General features: G+C 39.3%; 1 protein-coding gene across 1 annotated transcript in view; it reads left to right on the forward strand.

Annotated features, from left to right (window-relative positions):
• The window catches only part of LOC309816311 (cytochrome P450 2C18-like), a gene marked incomplete at its 5' end in the record, with an annotated part of 55,573 nt that extends 48,538 nt beyond the window's left edge, over window positions 1-7,035 (forward strand). The window contains 3 exon segments of the mRNA XM_082643637.1: window positions 1,779-2,023; window positions 4,772-4,913; window positions 6,675-7,035. Coding sequence (XP_082499763.1) covers window positions 1,779-2,023; window positions 4,772-4,913; window positions 6,675-6,886 — 599 coding nt within the window. The 3' untranslated portion in view covers window positions 6,887-7,035.
• Between the last annotated feature and the right edge of the window lie 13,078 nt (window positions 7,036-20,113).

The raw sequence follows: 20,113 nt of genomic DNA on the forward strand, positions 1-20,113 counted from the left end.
CAAGATCCACTGGATGCTTGTCATTGGGTAAAAAAAGAAGAAAGTGATAAGTGGCATAAATGTATATAGGATTATCTGCCTGATGTGCATAATATCTCTGGAAGGTATATAACTAGTTGGTGGGAATGGTTGTTTTTGGAAAGTCTAAATAAGTTTGTGTAGTTAGATGGGAAGGAGGCTTTTTACCGTATGTGGTTTTTGTGACTTACTGTATTCCTCTATTTTTTACTTGAGGTATAAGTTATGTAGAAGAAAAATCACCTTTCTAAGTGTAGAGTCTAAAGAGTTTTGACCAGTATGTGAAGTTATGTAACTACCACCACAACTAAGATATAAAACATTTTCATCATCTCAAAGAGTTTCCTTATTCTCCTTTTGCAAACAATCCATTTCCCCCAGTTCTTGCCCTTGGTAACCACTGATCTGCTTTTGGTCCTACAGTTTTGCCTTTTCAGGAATGCAATACAATGTGACATAAATGAAATAACTTGTAATCAATATATGCCTTTATCTCTTTTTTATGTGGCAGAATATGTTTGAGATTCATCCTTGTTACTGCATGTATCAGTGGATTATTCCTTCTTTATCGATGAGTAATCCATCATGTGGAGAGCCACAAATTGTTTATTCATTTACTAATTGATGGATATTTGGGTTGCTTCCAGTTTTGGGCTATTTGAATAAAGGTGCTTTAAACATTTGATACAGGTTTTTGTGTGGACATAAAATTTCATTTCTTTTGGGTAAATACCGAGGAGTGGGAGTGTTGCTTAAATGTTTAACTTTATTTTAAAAACCCACCAGACTGTTTTCTAATACGGCTGTGACATTTTCCCTTCCTACTAGCAATATATGAAAGTTCCAGTTGCTGGAGGTAGGTACCCTCCAACACTTGCCGTTGTTAGCGTTCTTAAATTTTATTTTATTTTTAATTTATTATTTCTTATTTATGGCCTCTGCCCTATTTTTTGTTTTGATTGTTTCTGGTATTTATCGGCATTCCTCCAGCCAGATCACCTCGTTCTACCCAAAACAATCCAATACGTTTTTTTTTTTTTTTTTGTACGCGGGCCTCTCACTGTTGTGGCCTCTCCCGTTGCGGAGCACAGGCTCCGGACACGCAGGCTCAGCGGCCATGGCTCACGGGCCCAGCCGCTCCGCGGCATGTGGGATCCTCCCGGACCGGGGCACGAACCCGCGTCCCCTGCATCGGCAGGCAGACTCTCAACCACTGCGCCACCAGGGAAGCCCCCCAATACGTTTTGAAAACCATTTTGGAGGGGCTGTTCTTGGGTGGTGGTGGGAAAGGGAGTTTTGGCCAGAACGATATTGACTGGTAGGGAAAAAAAAATCAGAAAAACACCAAACCAAGTACACGCCTCTCCCCACATACACACCTGTATTTATGTACACGGACACATGGCCGGCCAAGCCAGCCCTTGGGGGCTTTGAACAATCATCTCAACGCCTCTTTCCGTTTCTCTTGTCCTGAGTATGGGTAGGGGCATAAGGGGAGAGATTTCAGATCTGTAAATATTTTTAAAGCGATAAAAAAAAAAAAACATTTAAAGCATCGTTGTTAACTTTGGTGGAACTGATTGTCCGGTGTGCTAAAGCTGGAGGTTTTCTCGCTTTTCTGTGGAAGGGCTTGCAGGCGCGTGTCAGACGTCTGGCTCGCCTCACGTGGAAGGTGGGGCGGGGATCAGGGGTTAAAGGTCGGGACCTTGGCGCCGCCCCATGAAGCCGACCCCCTTTCCGCTCGCTGGTGGTGCCCATAGTCCCCGCGCGGCCTGAGGCTCAGCCCGGCTGGAATCCAGGTCCGGAGCCCGCGCAGACAGGGCCAGACGGTGGGTGGAGGCAGGCCTCACTGCTTGAAGCGGTGACCTCCCCAACACGCTTTTTTTCAGCACAGGGAGTGCCTAGGGGTTGGCGGCAGCGAGGCGCCGTGCGACGTGGTCCAACCTGTGACACGAGCCTCCCCTCCGAGGGCGTAGGGCAGGTGGGGCGGCGCTGCCTGGACCAGGTATAGCGCCCGACTTGCTCATCCCCCATTCTGGCGCGACAGGCTGGCAGCGCTCTCAGCTCCGGAGCCGGTGGCACAGTTGCGCGTCCCGCGGCGCGGGAACTGGGGGCGGAAAGACGGCCCTTCGCCTGAAGCGTCAAGAGGCCGGAGACTAGGCAAAGAAAGCTCGAGAGGCAAATGCTCCTCCCCACACTGTTGTGGTGTTTACGGTTTGCATTGTGCTGGCTAAGAGGCGGGGTCACGGGCAAGCACGTGGCCGCTGGCCCTGAATGGAACCTGGGTGCGCCGTCTGCATGCCCACCGACTAACGCGCCCCAACACTTGCCACCGCACCCTCTAAATTTTAGACACTGAAGTGGTTGTGTAGTGATACCTCATTTTGTTTTACTTCTATTTTCTTGGTGAATAATGATATTTGGCTTGTTTCCATGTGTTGATTGGCCATTCGAATGTGTTCACTGGTAGTGTTTGCTCAAAGTCCTATTTTTGATTGGGTTGTTTGCTTTATTATTTAATTACTGCAGTTCTTTATATATTTTGTATGCAATCCCTTTGTCATGTCTCAATGTTGCAAATGTTTACTCCCAGTTTGTGTCTTTTTCTTTCTTTTTTTGGTTTCTAAAAATGTCTTTCAAGGAGCAGAAGTTTAAAAAAAAAAGAGCATAGTTAAAAATTTTTATGAAGTCCAATTTATCAATTATTTCTCTTTTGAGTTAGGCTTTTGTGTCATATTTATTATCCAGCACATGCTATCAAATATTTATGCTTTTCTTTTTCAAGTTTTATACTTTTAGCGTTTATATTTAGCTCTATGATCCACTTAAAGTTCATTTTTACTTATGGAGCGAAGTAATGATCATATTTCATTTCTTTTCTTTATGGTTATCTACTTGTCCCAGCACCATTTGCTGAAAATATACCTGCTTTTAAAATCTTAAAGTAACATTTTCCTGTATTATTTGTTTTAAAATGTACAAGGCAATAATTTTAAAAGCAAAATTATAGACCTTAAATACAATAAACTTAAGAGGTGCAATTACCCCCAATTTTGAATTTAAAAGATTTAAAAATTTAAATAGTATTTAAACGTACAATGGATATATATATATAACATATGAAATATATATGAAATTGTGTATATATCTATATTTTAACTACCTGTCTATCTATCATCTGTCTATCACACCTAACACCTAAATACTTCAGTGTGTATCTTCTTAGAACAAGTGAACAAGGACTTTATCTACATAACAGTAAAAGCATTCACACTAAAGGAATTATCATCTATGCAATATTTTTTTCTAATATATATATACTATAATTACATTTTCTCAATTATCCTAAAATATCTTGTGTAGCTTTTTTTGAGGGGGCATCTAGTGTCCAATCAAGGAACAAGTATTTAATTTGATTATCTGCCCCTTTACTCCCCTGTTATCAAGAACAATTCCTTTTCCTATGTTTATTTCATTTTAATACATTGACAATTTCGAAGAGTCCAGGACAATTGTCATGTTATACGTTCCTCAGTCTGGCTTTATGTGATTGTTTTCTTGAGACTGGATTCCAGTTGTGTGTATTTGGCAAGAAAATTACTTAGGTGATGTTGTGTAAGTCCCACTGCATCACATTTCGGCTGAAGACATGTAATGTCAGCTTATCCCATTATGGGTGATGCTAAGGTGATCACTTATTAAGGAGAAATCTGCCATATCTCTCTATTGCTGAGGTTCTGTTTTCATAGGTAATTAATTAAAAATCTATGGCATGGTACTTTAAGACCTTGTGAATATACTGTTTCCCAAATCATTCATCCAACAGTTTTAGCATTACTTGATGATCTTTACCTGAATTGTTGAAAAATGAGAATTTTTCTAATTTTATCATCTCTCTTTGTTTTTTTAATCTAGAATTCATCCATAACGAAGGGTCCCCCCACATTTTAAAATTAAGAGAAACAAATTTCATCCCAAAGATAAATGCTCAGTAGTTGTTAGTGTACTTGTTGATATTATCTAAGAAGTCGTCACTTTCCCTCTTGGGAAAATTTTCTTTCTTACTGTGGTAAAGTAAGTATAACATAAAAATGACCATTTTAGCTATTTTAAAGTGTACAATTCAGTGAAATTTAGTACATTCACAGTGTTGTGCAACCATAGCTACTATCTAGTTCCAGAACATTTTCATCACTGCAAAAGGAAATCCACCACCTGTTAAGCAGTCATTGCCCATTCCTCACTCCTTCCAGCCCCCGACAACCATTAATCTGTCTCTGTATGGATTTGCCAGATGCCATTTTTAATCAGATCAGACCTCTATTTTAAAAAGCCCTATAAACAGATTCCAAATACATCTGACTTTTCAGGAGCCCTCAGAGGCTTCCATTTTAAACTATGATCCACAAATGAGATGTAAGAAAGCTGAAATGATGAAATAGAGTCAAGGGTGGGATACACACAGCAGTGTCCAAACATTGTGATAAGTAAAGGGGATTCAGAGATCTAGCACCCAAGTAACCAAGTACGCAGTACTTCAAATGCTATTGGAGGCCACTTTAGTAACATCACTGCCACTGGTCTTAAACTCATCCCTGTTTATTACTTGGTCTGTCTGTCTGGAATTGCCACTACCCTTCTTTGGACCTGGGACTCCTCATCTCTAGATCAAAAGATGGGACTAAATGACTTGTAACATTTCTACCGCTCCACGACCTATTTATAATTCATTTATCTTCATCTTTCATTCCAGGGCATGACTGTAGTAACATTGCTGAGTTCTGTGCTACATGATGACAAAGAATTCCCCAGCCCAGAGGTGTTTGACCCAGTCCACTTCCTGGATGAGTGTGGCAACTTTAAGAAAAGTGACTACTTCATGGCTTTCTCAGCAGGTAATAAAAATTAATTTCCTTAGGTGCTCAGGGAACAAGATACCTTTCTGGAATTGGTTGGAACTTAATGATGCCCACTCTGGGGCTGGTAGAAATGCTCTTTGTCCATGATCACGAGCACCACTCCCAATGCCCATGCGCTTCCTCCCCTCACCATACATCCCCAGTACTGGAACTTCAGAGAGGTGACCCAGTTCTTCCAAAGTGAGAAAGCTAGAAAATAGGTTGATTGAATTATGCCTCTAGCTGTATCACTGAGCTACCTAAGAGGTCCTCTTAGCAGGTGAAACTCATTTAGACTTTCCTTGGCTGCCATGAGAAACGTACATAAGTTCGTAAGTTTGAGTATTTGCTATGTGATACCTCTGACTCCTCAGGCTGAGCTCTGGGGTTAAAAGTATCCACAAGCACAGAATGGGCACCAAAGTGGCTCACATCCTAGTTAGGGAAACAGATTAGTAAAGAGAACATTGAATAGTGCTGTGAGAGAGGAAAGCACAGGCTGCTCATGAGACCAGAAGGGGAAGCTGCCTGTTTTCTGCTCACTCATTTGCCACAGTGAGGCATAAAATGGAATAAGGAACGTTCAAACAGAAGAAAGGGAATTTGAGCTGCCTCACAGGAGCAAGGTAAGAAGAGAGGGCAGGGCACTTTCACAGGAGCAGGACATTTCCTCTAGATTGAGAAGGTCAGAACCTGCCAACTGCAGTGTCAGGGAGTCCTTGGAATGTGGCAGGATATTCTGCAGTGGTTCCAGAGCACCGTGATCTTCCTCCACTCATGATCTAAGTCTTGGATATTGGGTCCCCACAGCCACAGTGTGTGCTGAGTCTCTGGCCACGGACTCACCTTCATGTATTTGATGGCTTTTGATGCCTGCTTTGGGTCTTGCTCTGTATATACCAAGGTGTTGAGGACCGAGTCTTCCCTTCAAAAGCACACATTTTAGCATAGCAGAAAAATAAATAAACAGAGAATTATGATTCAAGGTGATTGATGCTTCAGTTCAAGCATGAATGTGATGTTGAAGAAACCCAGAGAGGGCTAGCTTCTACTGCCTGTGAAGATCTCAGAAATCATAACGAGGAAATGACATGGGACATAGGTCCTGAAGGAAGGATAAGAGAAATGCATCTTAACCAAATGGAATAGCACAAGACAAAGCTAGGAACTTCATGGTGTGTTGGAGATTGATGAAGAGTGGATATGGCTAGCGTTGGGAGTAGATGGTATGAAGAATGGACGGAATGATAGGGAGCATCATACTGGGAACAGAATATAAAGGGCCAGCTCAACCCATTTGGGCCTCATCTCCTGAAACAGATGGGAGAGACATTTAATATTTTAAAGTGGGAGAATGACCCATTTAGACATGTGATTTTGAAAGCACATGAAGGAAAAAAAACCTTTGGCTGAATTTTGTGCCAGAGGTAGAAAGGGAAACATACATATATGAGTTCCCTCCTCTCAGTCCTTCTTCTTTCAACTCATCTGGACAAGCAGTGTGGGGGTGTTTCTACAAAGATTAATGGAAATTGGAAATGGAAAAGAGCAGTTATAATGTAGGAATGCATCATGAAGTGTTTGATATAGAGCTGACACTCAGTAAATATTTGTTGAATGAAAGGTTCCCATGAAGATATTAGGTGAAGAGCGAGTGTGTCTGTCCTTCTGTCCATCTGCCTATCTAACCATCCTTCCAGCCCACCATCCATTCAGTCATTCTTACATTTTGTGACAGTTCAAAACACAGTGTTCAAGGAACAAATCCCCTATGTGTGTTATTTTTGGGAAAACGAAATTGTATGGGAGAAGGCCTGTTCTGCATGGAGCTGTTTTTATTCCTGACCAGCATTTTACAGAAATTTACCCTGAAATCTGTGCTTGACCCAAAGAACATCAACAGCACCCCAATTTCTTGTGGGTTTGGCTGTGTTCCGCCCTCGTACCAGCTCTGCTTCATTCCTGTGTGATGAAGGGCAGACTCCCCGGCTGCTGCTGTGCTGTTGTCTGTAACTCACTCTCCTCTGGGGCGTCATTCACCTCCTTCTTGCTACCAGGGATGCCCTCTCTGACCTCCCATCTCATATCTCCACATTCTCTCAATATCCAGCAAATATCCAACCTCCATTAAAAGAAAGTTTACTGAGTTTTACTGCACAGATGTATGTGCTGTCTTTATATTCTGTAACACTTGTACTGACTACCACATATGCTCATACTTACCTAAGAGTGGGTACTATGTTACCACTGTAAAACAGAGTGGAATGATTAGTGTAAGCCAATACATGGCCATTTGTCCTCCACGTGTTCGAAATAAAAAGCGTCAGCATTTGCTGAGCCAGTCTCAGACTTTCCTTCTTTTGTACCTAATGCAGGTAAGAAATGATAGAACATGGAGTCCAGAGAGAGCATGCTTGTCCTCATAATGATAAGCACAGAGAGGGACAAAGGGGAAGAGGGCAGAAAAACTCTCTTTGCTGAGTGTCACCTAGACTTACTTGAGGTTTGGATTTGAAAATGAGAGAAATTGTGTCCACGAACAGCTCAAGCCTGTAGGGAAATAGTGAGATCAGCAGTTGGGAGGAATGAACAATAAGTGTTGGAATTCATTCCTCTGGTTTGGTGTTACTGTGAACACCAAATAAAGATATGAAACGTTCACATTACTTTGTGTTTCAAACTTACAGTCAAATATTAACCTATGTTTTCATATGTCTAATCATGTGTTCTAAGTGTTAGTCTTTTCTCTCTGAACAAGAACAGAGTCCCTAGAAGGAGTCATGAGATTCTATTTTTTTCTATATTCCATCACACATTGTTTTATACTTAACATAAGTGATGGCAATATGATGCTATGATTGTGAACTTTTTAGTCTAATGACATCTCTGAAGTGTAGGTAACTGGGAGATAAAGAATATCTTTGGGACTTATCCCTGAAATGCCAGTGGAAATGAGAATTAGAAATTTCTACTGCATCGGTATTAATTTCTTGATTTTGAAGGGTTTATTATAGTTATATAGGGGATTTGTCTTCTTTTAAGGAAACATTTACTAAAGTAATTCAGGTCTTTGGAATCAGGTCAGCAATTTACCCTCAAATGGTTGAAAGTAAAATAATTCTTTGTACATACTACCGAGTTTTCTCTCTGACACTTGCATTTGTTTAAAAAAATGTATGAAGCTAAATATTGGCTTATATTCAAAATAAACTAGTTTTTCACCTATGAAGACTCATTATTGCCAGTGGACATCTGAAAAAGTGCTCAGCAACATTAAGCTTCATGGAAATGCAAATTAAAATTTCAATGAGATATTCTTATATAGCCATCAGAATGGTTAAAATGAAAAAAAAATTATACTAAGTGTTGGCAAGAAAGCGAAACAATTGGCATTCTCAGGGTAAAACTGTAAATTGGTTCAACCATTTGGACAATTATTTGGCAGTATTTATTGGAAGTAAACACATGCATGTCCAGCAGTTTCACTTGTAGTTACGTACTTAACTGAAATGTAATACATTGGGATATGAAGAAGGTATGTATAGGGATGCACATAACAGCACCAATAAAAATAGCCCCACACAGGAAGAAACTGAAATGTCCATAACAGTACAGAAGAAAAAATAAATTATGAAATTATTTTTTATGATGTCTTGATTACACAGAAATATTCACATTGTGTTAGTGTGTTGACATGCACATTTAGAACATGTATATTTTTCTCAATGTATGTTATGCTTCAATTAAAACAATTGTTTAAAAGCAAATAGATCTACAGAAGAAATATTTGAGCAGTAATTTCAGAGAATTTCCCAAAATTAATGTCAGACACCATGCCACAGATTCAGGAAACTCAGAGAACATCAAGTAGGAAAAATACCCCAAAGTCTTCATGTAGGCACATCATATTCAAATGCAGAATATAAAGACAAAGAAAATATCTGAAAGAAGCCAGAGGAAGAAAACATCTTACCTACAGAGGAACAGGATAAGAATTATACTGGGATTCTCTTCAAAATCTATGCAAGCAGAGAGTGGAGTGAAATATTTGAAATATTTAAAAGAAAAAAACCCCACCAACTTTGATTTATGTGTCCAGTGAAATTATCTTTAAAAGTGAAGGAGAGGGCTTCCCTGGTGGCTCAGTGGTTGGGAGTCCGCCTGCTGATGCAGGGGACACGGGTTCGTGCCCTCGTCCGGGAAGATCCCACATGCCGCGGAGCGGCTGGGCCCGTGAGCCATGGCTGCTGAGCCTGCGCATCCGGAGCCTGTGCTCCGCAACGGTAGAGGCCACAACAATGAGAGGCCCACGTACCACCAAAAAAAAAAAAAAAGTGAAGGAGAAATGAGGACTCTCAGAAAAACAAAATTGAGAGAATTTGTCTCCAATACTTGACTGGCAAGAAATATTAAAAAGTTTTTCAGAGAGAAGAAAGATAATATAGGTTAAAAAAACCTCTAATTTACATAAACAAAGGAAGAGCATTACAGAAGAAATGATGGAAGAAATAATGGAAGGTAACATAACACTTCTTATTATTCTTTTTTTTTTTTTTCCCGGTACGTGGGCCTCTCACTGTCGTGGCCTCTCCCGTTGCGGAGCACAGGCTCCGGACCCGCGGGCTCAGCGGCCATGGCTCACGGGCCCAGCCGCCCCGCAGCATGTGGGATCTTCCCGGACCGGGGCACGAACCCGTGTCCCCTGCATCGGCAGGTGGACTCTCAACCACTGTGCCACCAGGGAAGCCCTATTATTCTTAATTGAATAGTAAGAATATTAATATTGAATATTAAGAAAATTAATATTAAATTGAATACTGATAATATTAATATTAATTCTCTCTATTCTTTTTTTTTTTTTTGATGTTACGCGGGCCTCTCACTGCTGTGGCCTCTCCCATTGCGGAGCACAGGCTCAGCGGCCATGGCTCACAGGCCCAGCCGCTCTGCGGCATGTGGGATCTTCCCGGACTGGGGCACGAACCCGTGTCCCCTGCATCGGCAGGTGGACTCTCAACCACTACGCCACCAGGGAAGCCCCAATTCTCTTTATTCTTAATTGAATAGTTTATTTGCAATAAGAGCAATAATGTATTTTGTGATTATAGATTATGGATAAATGAAATAAACGAGAGCAAAGATATTAGTGATGCTAGAGAGTATGTTCCAATAGTATGTTAAACAGAAGTGGCAAGAGTGGACATTCTTGTCATGTTCCTGATTTTAGAGGAAAATCTTTCAGCTTTTCACCATTGTGTATAATGCCAGTTGTGGGTTTGTCATACCTGGTCTTTATTATGTTGCGGTATGTTCCCTCTATCCCAACTTAGACTTTTCTTTTTTAAATTTATTTATTTTATTTATCTATATTTGGCTGTGTTGGGTCTTCGCCGCTGCACGCGGGCCTTCTCTAGCTGTGGCTCGCAGGCCCCAGAGCGCAGGCTCAGCAGCCGCGGCGCACAGGCTCAGCCGCTCCGTGGCATGTGGGATCCTCCCGGACCAGGGCTCAAACCCGTGCCCCCTGCATTGGCAGGCGGATTCCCAACCACTGCGCCACCAGGGAAGTCCCCCAACTTAGACTTTTTATCATGAATGGATGTTGAATTTTGTTAGATGTTTTTCTGCATCTATTGAGATGATCGTGTGATTTTTATTTTTCCTTTTTTTAATGTGGTGATTGTTATCTGAATATTAAACCATCCTCACATCCCTGGAATAAATCCCCCCCATCATGGTGTATGATACTTTCTATATAATGTAGAATTCAGTTTGCTAATATTTTGTTGAGGATTTTTTTCACCTATATTCATCAGAGATGAATTGCTCTGTAAGTTTCTTTTTTTGTAGTGTCTTTGTCTGGTTTTAGTATCAGGATAATGGTGGTCTTGTAGAATGAAGTTTGGAGTGTTCCATCCTCTTCAAATTTTTGGAATAGTTTGAGAAGGATAGGTAGTAGCTCTTCTTTATATGTTTGGTGGAATTCCCCTATATAGCCATCTGGTCCTGGGCTTTTGTTTGCTGGGATTGTTTTTTTTTTTTAATTACAAATTCAGTTTCACTACTAGTGATCAGTCTGTTCAGATTGTCTATTTCTTTCTGATTCAGTCTTGGAAGGTTGTATGTTTCTAGAAATTTATTCATTTCTTTTAGGTTATCCAATTTGTTGGCATTAGCTGCTTATAGTATTCTCTTACGATAACAAAAAATTAGATGGAAAATCTTGAAATATTTGGAGATTAAACAACATACTTCTAAATAAACATAGGTCAAAGAGAAATCTCAAGAGAATTAGAAGAATTTTGAACAAAATTAAATGAAAATATAACTTATCAAAATTTATGGGATATAGTGAAAGGAGTGCTTAGAGGGAAATTTAGAGCATTGCATTCATATATTAGAAAAGAAGGAAGATTTAAGATTAATGATGTAAACATCCATCTTAGGAAATTAGAGAAAAAAGAGCAAATTATATACAAAGTCAGCAGAAGAAAAAACAAAAATCAGCAGAAACCAATGAAATTGAAAATAAGAAATCAATAGAGAAAAATCAATAAAGCCCAATGCTAGATCGTTGAAAGGGTCAATAAAATTGATGGGCTTCTAGCCAGGCTAGCCAAGAAAAAAGAGAGAAGACACAAATTATTAATGTCAGAATTAAAAGAGGGGCCATCTCTACTGATACCAAAGCAATTAGAAGGATAATAAAGGAATATAGTGAAGAACTCTGTGCTGACAAATTAGATGACTTAGATAAAATAGACCAATTCTTTAAACACACTCTGCCGAAACTCACACTAGAATAAATATACAATCTGAGTAGCTCTTTATTAAACAATTGAGTCAATAATTAATACCCTCAAAACCACAAAGCACCAACTCAGATGGGTTCACTGGTAAATTCTATCAAATATTTAGGGAAGAAATTGTACCAATTCTATATACAATCTCTGCCAGAAGACAGGAGCAGAAGAAATTCTTCCTAACTCATCCTATGAGACTAGCATTATTCTAATACCAAAACCAGACAAAGATATTGTAAGAAAATAAAACTACAGACATATCTCTCAGGAACACACATGCAAAAATCCTCAACAAAATATTAGAAAATTGAATTCAACAATGTATTAAAAGAATTATACACTATGGGGCCTCCCTGGTGGCGCAGTGGTTGAGAGTCCGCCTGCCGATGCAGGGGATACGGGTTCGTGCCCCGGTCTGGGAGGATCCCATATGCCACGGAGCGGCTGGGCCCGTGAGCCATGGCCGCTGAGCCTGTGCGTCCGGAGCCTGTGCTCCGCAACGGGAGAGGCCACAACAGTGAGAGGCCCGCGTACAGCAAAAAAAAAAAAAAAAAAAAAAAGAATTATACACTATGATCAAGTAGGATTTATTTTAAGTATACAAGACTGATTCCTTCTTTGCAAATCAACTAATGTACTTCATCATAGCAACAGGCTAAGACAGAGAAATCAACACGATCATATCAACAGATGTAGAAAAAACATTTGGCAAAAACCAAATGTCATCCATGATAAAAATTCTTAGCAAACTAGGAATAGGGAGGGAACTTTCTTGACTCAATACACATCCACAAAATGCCTACAGCTACCATCCTCATTAAGGCTGTAGAACTAGAAGCTTTCCTGCTAAGATCAGGTACAAGGCAAGATGTCCCCTCCTTCACCACTTCTATTGAACATCATACAGAAAATGCTATCTAGTGCAATAAGACAAGAAAGGAAATAAAAAGTATAGAGGTCGTGAAAAAAAATAAAACTTTTTTTCAGATAACATAACTGTCTATGTAGGAAATTGCCCAAATTGAGCCCCCTCGCCTCCAAAAACCTCCTAGAATTAATAAGCAATTATAGCAGGGTTGCAGGGTACATTGTTTTGTATAAGTCAATTGATTTCCTATATATCAGCAATTGGGATTTGAAATTTACATTAACCCAAAAATGAGATATTTAGATATAAATTGGACAAAATATATACATGATCTATATGAAGAAAACTACAAAACGCTGATGAAAGAAACCAAGCAGTCTAAATAAACAGAGAGCCATACCGTATGATCACTTACCATATGATCCAGCAATCGCGCTCCTTGGTATTTGCTCAAATGAGTTGAGAACTTAGGTCCGCACAAAAACCTACACATGAATGTTTATAGTTACTTTTTTCACAAAAACATGTTTATTTATAAAACTAATGTTTATAGTTGCTTTATTCATAAATTTATGTCAAAACCTGGGAGCAACCAAGATGTCTTTCAGTTGATGAATGTATAAACAAACTGTGATACATCAATTGAATGGAATATTATTCATTGTTAAAAGGAAGTGAAGTATCAAGCCATGAAAACACACGGTGGAACCTTAAGCAGGTTACTAAGTGAAAGAAACCAATTTGAATGCTACATACTGTCTAATTCCAACTCTGAAACATTCCAGAAAACTATGGAGACAATATAAGATCAGTGGTTCCCAGAGGCTTGGGAAGGAGGGATGCATAGATGGCACACACAGGATTTTTAGGTCAGTGAAACTATTCTGTACAATACATGTCATTCTACATTTGTCAAAATCCATAGAATGTACAAAATTAAGAGTGAACCCTAATGTAATCTATGAACTTTGGTTTATAATGTATCAAGTGTTGTATCACTGATAGTAACAAATGTACCACATTGGTGAGGGTTGCTGATGGTGGGATAGGCTGTGTGTGTAGGGTGTGCATGAGAACTATGTACTTTTTTGCTTAGTTTTACTTTGAACCTAAAACTGCTCTAAAAAATAAGTTCTATTCCTTAAAAAGAAAACCTCTAATCCACAACTCCAGCCAACCTGAAGTTTGCATTACTCTGTGACAATGGAGGGCTTAATATTCATGTTCTCCTGTTCATTTGGACAGCAACAGAAATGCTATTTGATGTGAGATGTCACTGTACTGGGAGTTGAAAAACAGATTCTAACACAAGGGCTTGTACTAATGCAATGAGGACACTTTATCCACTGTCATTGATTGCTCATTAAAAAAAGAAAGATTAGACGACTGATCTCAGAGATACCATCAATCTTTAAATTATCTTTTTTTTTTTTTTTTTTTTGAGGTACGTGGGCCTCTCACTGTTGTGGCCTCTCCCGTTGCGGAGCACAGGCTCCGGACGCACAGGCTCAGCCGCCGTGGCTCACGGGCCCAGCCGCTCCGCGGCATGTGGGATCTTCCCGGACCGGGGCACGAACCCGTGTCCCCTGCATCGGCAGGCGGACTCTCAACCACTGCGCCACCAGGGAAGCCCTTTAAATTATCTTTGACTCTTTCATCCTATAAAAAGAAATGGCTTCAACAGAAGGAAGGTAGAGCAGAGCAGGGACATTCATTTCTCAAGGAATAAGTTGTTCTAAAGAAAGTGACTGTACTTACTTCGTCCAAAATAAGCTAGTGCTTTTAGAGTTCAGGGCTGTGTAAGTTAGGCAGCAAGTTACTACTTCTCTTTTTTCTAATTGAAGGTTACACCAGATCTTGGACTCACTCAAGTTTAAAGGTTACACAACTAAACTTTTCTGACCCCCATTTTAATCAACTGGTGCAGCAATTATTAACTAAATTGATGTATTTGCAAAGTCACTGACTAGGATGAATCACAAAATACTGAATCATGGTACATATTCAGTAAGTGTGGTGATCCTGGTGAACTGAGTGTTTGCTTAGAGGGAAGCATGCATGATTCAGGAGATACGGGTTCCAGTTGCAGCTCTACCACCTGCAGGTACTGTGTCCTGCACGCATGTACTGAATCTCCAAGGCCCATCCATAAAATGGAAATAATTCTACCTTTAGGAAAGGTCGTTGAGAGCATCATAAGAGATATTATGGTGTGAGAATGCTCTGTTACATGAGGAATAAAACATGAATCCATGTAAACATGAAGAATAAAACTTTGATTAGGTCTTGACAAAAATTTATTTTTTCTTACTAAAAAAGCTTAGAAATAACGGCACTAATCAATTTTGAACAAATATGATGATATCCTTATAGCACACATATTTGTAAAACACTGTCATAAGCGATCTAGTAGTGTTTACCATTCCAGTGATATTTAGGTCATCATGACTACTAAGTGTCATCTCCTGTTTGGGTCTGCATGTTCTGGTGGTTCCATGCTATAGGTCTGTTTAATGAAGTCCCTGCCTCTCATCCCCCACTGAATCCATACATGTTGTTCTGTGTAAAATCTCCCTTCTTTGCTGTTGATGACGAATTGAAATTATAATGGCATAATCACAGTTCAGGCATACAAAAATGGAGTCAGGCAGCTATTGAGGATCTGGTCAAAGGCATGTCTCTGCACCACTGAGAACTTGAAATTTCTTTGATCTTTACGAGACCGAAGGACAGGACCAGCCCTATTCAGAACAACTCCTGCCAGCTGCACCCTTATGTCTCAAGATCTCCCCTTATAACTGTGCAACAGTTTCTGACCCCAACCAATGTTTACTTAACAAAAACTCTTACTTATTGCCATATCCAATTATAATTCTTGATAAACAACTCATGTAACTAATTGTGATCTTGCAGTCTTCCCCTTTATAAGCCTCCATCATTTTGTAGGCCAGTGGAACACAATTCAAGTGTTTCTTGAGTCTGTGTCTCCTGGGCTGCAGTCCTAACAAATCCCCAGTAAACACCTTCCTACTTCAATCAGGTCTTTTCTAAAATTTTGGTTAACACTGTGCATACTTCATTCCATTATTTCTGACAAAGACAGACTCCAAAAGGCAACAGAAGCAGTTGTGTCTGGAAGCAACTGGGAGGCTTGAGCCATGGTTTCTCAAGCCCTCCCCACTAAATTCTTGAGATTGGCTCTTCCCTCAGTTACCTGAGCAAGTTTTCCCTCTTTGGTTATGGAGAGGGGAGAATACCTATATTTGATTTCATCTCTTGAGAATCTGTGATCCTTTTTCCTTGGAGTTCAGGGACATCTATTTATTGTGAAGCCTGTTATTTTGTGAGCAATCAGTTGGGTGTGTATTCAGAGTAACATTTTTGGGGTTTGGTTTTGTTTTTCTAAAATCGTTCTTGAGGCAGGTGTGGTATATATGAGAGTGCATCACAGTGGGCATCGGAAAATCTCAGTTTAAATCCTGGTTTTATTAATTATGAGCTATGTGACACTGGACATTTCTGTTTACCCAGAATCTTCCTTTCACTCATTTGAAAAATACAAAATTACAGTCTCTACCTTCCAATGTTTATTTTGGTGGGGTAGATGTGGAGTTTCAAGGAAAGAGTCATGTACATTTACTTATATAATTACTTTATCTTTGGTCATTCAAGATGTTTGAATTAAGTTAGTGTTAACCACGAATTCCAAGAATGTAGATCTGGTTGAAATCAAGCGGTGTTTATTTGGGGTTTGTTAGCACTGTAGCCCAGGAAACACAGATCCAAGAAGCAGTTAAATTGTGTTCTTCAAGACTACAAAACGGGGAAATTTATAAAGGCAGAAAACCACAAGGGCTCATAAATTTTTTGTCAAGAATTAGAATTGTAGATGACAATATGTAAGGATGCTTGTAAGCAAGAATTGGTTGGGGTTCGAAATGGTTACATAGTTGTGAAGGGGGAGGGGAACTTTGAAAATACAAAATTGTAGCAAGCACCTGTTAGCATATATTGTTTTGAAAATGGATGGTGGAGTCCTTGAGTTTGACACAGTTGGGAATTCAAGTTCTCAGTGATGCAGGAACATGTCTAAACACATCCACAATGACTATGTGGCTTCATTTTAGGTGTCGAAACCATAGTTATTCCATTCTGATTTTTAAAGGATCTTAAATATGTCATCATTAACTATATTATGTATAGGCAAGTGTAATATTAATACATTAAAATATTTAAAAACCTTTCATTTTCAAGGACAAAGTGTCCTAGTGTTAGATATAGCATTACAAGATAAACATTAAAAAATGAAATAAAAAATCTTAAAATTTGTATGGAAACACATAAGACCCCGAATAGCCAAAGCAGTCTTGGGGGGAAAATCAGAGCTGGAGGAATCAGACTCCCTGACTTCAGACTATGCTACAAAGCTCCAGTAATCAAGACAATATGGTACTGGCACAAAAACAAATATAGATCAATGGAACAGGATAGAAAGCCCAGAGATAAACCCACGCACCTATGGTCAACTAATCTATGACAAAGGAGGCAAGTATATACAATGGAGAAAAGACAGTCTCTTCAATAAGTGGTGCTGTGAAATCTGGACAGCTACTTTTAAAAGAATGAAATTAGAACACTCCCAAACACCATACACAAAAAGAAACTCAAAATGGATTAGAGACCTAAATGTAAGACCGGACACTATAAAACTCTTAGAGGAAAACATAGGAAGAACCCTCTTTGACATAAATCACAGCAAGATCTTTTTTGATCCACTTCCTAGAGTAATGGAAATAAAAACAAAAATAAACAAATGGAACCTAATGAAACTTAAAAGCTTTTGCAAAGCAAACTACAAACAAGACGAAAAGGCAACCTTCAGAATGGGAGAAAATATTTGCAAACGAATCAACGGACAAAGGATTAATCTCCAAAATGTATAAACAGCTCATGCAGCTCAATATTTAAAAAAAAAATCCAATCAAAAAATGGGCAGAAGACCTAAATAGACATTTCTCCAAAGAAGACATACAGATGGCCAAGAAGCACATGAAAAGCTGCTCAATATCACTAATTATTAGAGAAATGCAAATCAAAACTACAGTGAGTTATCACCTCACACCAGTTAGAATGGGCATCATCAGAAAATCTACAAACAACAAATGCTGGAGAGGGTGTGGAGAAAAGGGAACCCTCTTGCACTGTTGGTGGGAATGTAATTTGATACAGCCACTATGGAGAACAGTATGGAGGTTCCTTAAAAAACTAAAAATAGAATTACCATATGACCCAGCAATCCCACTACTGGGCATATACCCAGAGAAAACCATAATTCAAAAAGACACATACACCCCAGTGTTCATTGCAGCACTGTTTACAATAGCCAGAACATGGAAGCAACCTAAGTGTCCATCGACAGATGAATGGATAAAGAAGATGTTGCACATATATACAATGGAATATTACTCAGCCATAAAAAGGAATGAAATTGGGTCATTTGTAGAGATGTGGATGGATCTAGAGACTGTCATACAGAGTGAAGTAAGTCAGAGAAAAACAAATATCGTATATTAATGCATATATGTGGAACCTAGAAAAATGGTACAGTTGAACTGGTTTGCAGGGCAGAAATTGAGACACAGATGTAGAGAACAAACGTATGGACACTAAGGGGGGAAGTGGGGGAGGGGTGGGGGTGGGGTGTGATTAATTGGGAGATTGGGATTGACATATATACACTAATATGTATAAAATGGGTAACTAATAAGAACCTGCTGTATAAAATAAAATTCAAAGAAAAAAAAGTAATAAGTACATTTTGATTTTTTGTTGATCATTTGGTTTGTTGACCATTTGGATTTCCTGTGTCATGAAGGTGTTCAGGGTTTTTTTATTCCTATATTTATGTTTTATTTTTTTAATGGATTCATAGGATTTTTTTCTACATTCAGGATATAAATTTTTTGTTCATTTATCAGTATTGTAGTGGTCTCTCCCATCCTGTGTCATTTTATTTTGTTTTGTTTTTAAAAAAAAAACAAACAAAATGAAAAAAGACATAGAATACACTGATTGGCCTCAGAGTCATAAATCCCCAACTGGTCATTGTTTGAATCCAGAGTTATAAGCCTTTTTTCAGCCTCAAATTATTTATTTCAATGGTTCTCAATCCTGGCTGCGCAGTGGGACTCCCCTCTCCCCTTTTTAAAAAAATTATCAATACCTCGACCCAATCCCAGTACAGTTAAACCAGAATCTCCAGAGTGGTCACTGGACACAGAGAAAACAAGACTAAAAGTTTATTTTTATCAGTGGGGCAGGGTCTACTCAGAATGTGAGTGCCAAGTGGCTGTAATTGATTGGTCTGTTTCTATCAGAGAGGCACAAGTTGAATTAGCAGGGACTGTTATAAAAGCTTTAGATTTCAGGCTCCCGGCTGTCTAAGAAGAGAAGGTTTCTGTGGATCCGGCTGTGCTGTGTCTCTCCCACTGCCTTGTGGAGGAGTTGAGAAAAACCAACAGTGGGTGATGCTATGCTCTGTCACTCTGACCTTAACAGTTGGCTCTCTTCTCCAATGACGCCCTTGGAAACATTACAGGGGTGGCCACATCTTTCATAGGGGTCATGGTTGTCACCCCTCAGATGGAGGAGGGAGGATGTGGAACACAGACAGCCAAGGGAACTTTTGTGTATCTATGCTTGTTGTGTGTGTACACCAATGATGGGGCACACAGTGTGGGTATAAATGTGTTTTAATCATACTCTATCCTGAATTTTGTGTTCAATTCAGAAATCACAAAGAATAGTTTTAAGTCATTTCCTGAAAGAGTTTGAGAACAGTGTTTTTCCTGTAGCATTAATGTGGGTTATCTATTCCAGAGCATTTCACCAGGGAATGCTTGTTAACTGAACAGGGTGGGAATGACCCTTGTGCAGCATGAAACAAGTGACACGTGTGTTCACTTAAGTGGACTATATTTATATTTTCAACCTCACAGAGACGTCTGAGAGTTACTTCCAGGGCCCATGCCTACAATTCTGGCAAATAGTAATGACATCTAAGGGTTTTACTCATTTAGGTGTATCTTACTGCAGTTCTTCTCAATTATGATTTTTCTGTAAATGCAGCACTATTTTAAAAATACCTTTACTGTATATTTACCTTTACCACTGAGCTTTTTCCATTGTAATTTTCCTGCTTCTAGTTGTGGCCTTTCCTTTTCCCTTAGAGAAGTCTCTTTAACATTTCTTGTAAACTGGTTTGGTGGTGCTGAAGTCTTTTAGCTTTTGCTTGTCTGTAAAATTTTTGATGTCTTTATCAGATCTGAATGAGAGCCTTGCTGGGTAGAGTATTCTTGGTTGTCAGTTTTTTCTTTTCATCACTTTTTTCTTTTTAACTTTAACTTTATCATGCCGCTTTCTTCTTGCCTGCAGTTTATGTTGAAAAGTCAACTAATAGTGTTATGGGAGTTCCCTTGTATGTAACTTGTTACTTTTCCCTTGCTGCTTTTAATCTTCTCTCTTTATGT

This window comes from Mesoplodon mirus, assembly GCF_964341445.2.
Source record: "Mesoplodon mirus genome assembly, chromosome: 2".
Classification (NCBI taxonomy): domain Eukaryota; kingdom Metazoa; phylum Chordata; class Mammalia; order Artiodactyla; family Ziphiidae; genus Mesoplodon; species Mesoplodon mirus.